Here is a 3,294-nt window from a genome sequence, read left to right as displayed (position 1 = left end):
AATATTGAAGGTTTTACTTATTTTACAGGGTACCACAATTAGGTGTATTTGAACTTTTAAGGAGATTTTGAAGCGTTACAGAGAATTTGAAATTTTGCAGAGACTATGCATTTTGTAGAATTTGAAAATGTTAGGGAAACAATATTTTAGAGAGTGCACATTTTGAAGAGTCTTCACATGTTGAAAGAGACTGTAAGATTTGAAGGAGATTGAAGTTATAAAGAATGTGTTACTTTTATAATGCAATATTGTTATCAGGATAATATCTTGGAAATGAATCAAAGAGACAAAAGTTTAGTGTGACTGTGATGCATTTATTTTCAACTTGCCAAGGGTTTACCTGTGACCGATGTTTTGGCTTGTTTGTTTGTTTAATTGATTGATTGATTGATTGATTGATTGATTTGACACAAAGTAGATAATTTTGAAAGAGGGAAGAAGAGATAAATTCAGATAATTTCTCCACCAGTTTGATATATAGGCATATTTGTGGTGAATTTTCTTGATTGGTATTCTATGCAAGATGGCCAAATGCAATGTGAGTGTAGACAATTGGCTGGTAGATACTTAAGAATACAGACTGGGAAACCCAAGAAGTGAAAAGCCAGTAAATGATCCTCTTTGATGATCGTGTATCAGTTTCTGCCTGTAAGTCCCATAAGGTCCTTCCCCAACCACTTAGGATAATGGATTATTAGAAGTGACATGCAATAAAGGCATTCGCACCTGATATGTGTTTGGTCATAGTGTTTTAGTTAGTCAGTGTCAAATCAATAAATTGTACCAATTCAACAAAATATACAGGACATTGTTGAATACAAACTTGTAGTTGGCTTATCAGAAATCTGGAGCAGAATCATACCTCAAGTATGAAAAGAAGAAATGTGGCCCTTTTAGAGCCTGTCTTTCAAGACTGAGTTCGACCCTTTTACTTTAATACCGTTATAGGAGATAACTCCAACACTTTTAATTGTAGTTCTATTTCCCTTGACTCCATATGCTGAAGGAAGACATGGAGTAAGCTCCTGCTGACATTTGACACATTGCTCTTCTCTTGGAGGCTGTTCTGGATTGAGTTTAGAAACATTGTAGATTCAGTTACAGATCATCACTCAAAGACTGAATTGTCCACGTGAGTTTTCTGGAAATGATGTAATTCTAGTGTTCTGCTGTATTGTAAATTTTATCTTTTCTTTTCTGTTCTAAGCAGAGACAGAGGTGACCAGTTACCATGATCTATCTTATCCTTCAGAGCACAAATATAAGGCACAGCATGAGAAAATCAGCATATGATATATCCATGAAGACCATCTAGTGCTGCACACTGTTGTATTTGGTGTGTAAACAGCATGTTCTTATACATCTCGTGTCCACCTGCTACAGGCATATGACTGTGTTTACGTCCAGAAGGACGTGACTGGAGCCCAGCATAAGTATGCAAAATCACACTTGGAGGAAATGGTAAATTGTTGGTGGAATGGGAAATGTTGAATTCACATATCAAAATTCCAGCATTTGATATCTAAGTATATTAAAATTCTTAACTTTACAATGGCTAACGTAAAGAAAACCCCAAATAGGATAAGTGCATATCCAATCCATGGCTGCTCTTTAACTGGGAAGTTGTCTTTTTGTCACTGAATCTTCCTCATTCAATCTCTGTATGTAATGGTAATGGTCATGGCAATTGAGATGTTCTACATGAAAACCAAACAATTTGGTGTTACAGTTCCAGGAAAATCCCACATGCTAAGTAGGAAAGATATAACCTATGAAGTGTCCAGTATTTAATAATGATTTAGCTCACACACTGATTCAGCCATGATGAGACACAGGATCCAGACATGACTCATCTTAGCAAAAGAGTGTGAGGATGGTTTGGGGTGTGAGGTGGAGTTGAGGACTTTGGGGAAATAAGATGATGGGAACAGAGTTGCCAAGCAGTGATGAGCAAGATTCTGTGCTTTTAACCTCAACCACCGCTCTCACACAGGATGAATAAGAACAACAGATATCACACTGATTCTAATATAAGGAACGCCCTTTTCTCTGAAATTATCATTGGGATCTCAGCCAACAGCCTCCTTCTGCTTCTCTACATTCTCAAGTTTATTCGTAGACACATGTCCAGACTCACTGACCTGCCCATTGGTCTCTTGTCCCTAATCCACCTGCTGATGCTAATGCTGATGGCATTCATAGCCACAGACATTTTTATTTTATGGAGGGGATGGGATGACATCATATGTAAACTCCTTGTGTACCTGTACAGAATTTTGAGAGGTCTCTCCCTGTGTACCAGCACCCAGTTGAGTTTCCTCCAGGCCATCATCCTTAGTCCCAGAAATTCCTATTTAGCAAAGTTCAAGCATAAATCTCCCCATTATATCTCCTGTGCTATTCTTTTTCTGAGTGTCCTCTACATGTCCATTAGCAGTCACCTCTTAGTATCCATCATTGCCACCCCCAATTTGACCAGGAATCACTTTACGTTTATTAGTCAGTCCTGTTCTATTCTACCCCTGACTTACCTCATGCAAAACATGTTTTCTACACTGCTGGCCATCAGAGACATTTTTCTTATTAGTCTAATGCTCCTTTCGACATGGTATATGGTGGCTCTCTTGTTCAGGCACAGGAAACAGGCACAGTATCTTCAAGGTACCAGCCTATCCCCAAAAGCATCCCCAGAGCAAAGGGCATCCCAGACCATCCTGATACTCATGAGCTTCTTTGTGCTGATGTCCATCTTTGATGGCATTCTCTCCTGCACAAGATCTATGTTTCTTAATGATCCAACATCATACTATATTCAAATATTTGTGGGGCACACCTATGCTACAGTCAGCCCTTTTGTATTTATGAGCACTGAAAAAATGCATTAACTTTTAGGGTCTATGTGTGGGAGTGTAATAAATGTTTGAATGTTTATTGATCCTTTAAGAGAAGCCTAGTAGTAGCATCAGAACTGTCAACCATTTCTGCTGTCTATGTGCTTCTGCATATGTAACATATGAAGCTATTTTTCTGTTAAAATGATTTACTTTAGCCAATCTGATGGTAAACATGTAACAGAAGATATAGTCACATGCTCTTCAAGTTATAACAACCGTGTTATTGTTTTACTTTTTAAATTTTATTTCTCTATGCATTTTCTCATTGCCTACTGGTTAATGTATATTGTTTTTACTGTGCTTAGGTCTGATCCTTCAGTTTCTGATCTTTCCAAGAATTTTGTCATGAAGGAACATTAACCTTCTTTAAATGCTTTCTAACCATCTAATGAGAATATCA

The 3,294-nt window shown here is 37.6% G+C and overlaps 1 protein-coding gene across 1 annotated transcript; it reads left to right on the top strand.

Moving 5' to 3' along the window:
- Positions 1-1,946: 1,946 nt before the first annotated feature.
- Positions 1,947-2,885, top strand: LOC308418919 (vomeronasal type-1 receptor 45-like; the record flags this gene model as incomplete). Its single annotated transcript, XM_080914445.1, is given in 2 exon segments — positions 1,947-1,967; positions 1,971-2,885. Coding segments are annotated over 2 exon segments (936 nt in total).
- Positions 2,886-3,294: the final 409 nt, after the last annotated feature.

This window comes from Micromys minutus, assembly GCF_963924665.1.
Source record: "Micromys minutus genome assembly, chromosome: 3".
In the NCBI taxonomy this organism is placed as follows: domain Eukaryota; kingdom Metazoa; phylum Chordata; class Mammalia; order Rodentia; family Muridae; genus Micromys; species Micromys minutus.
The sequence above is the reverse complement of the archived record's forward strand: the minus strand, read 5'-3'. Positions and strand labels throughout refer to the sequence as shown.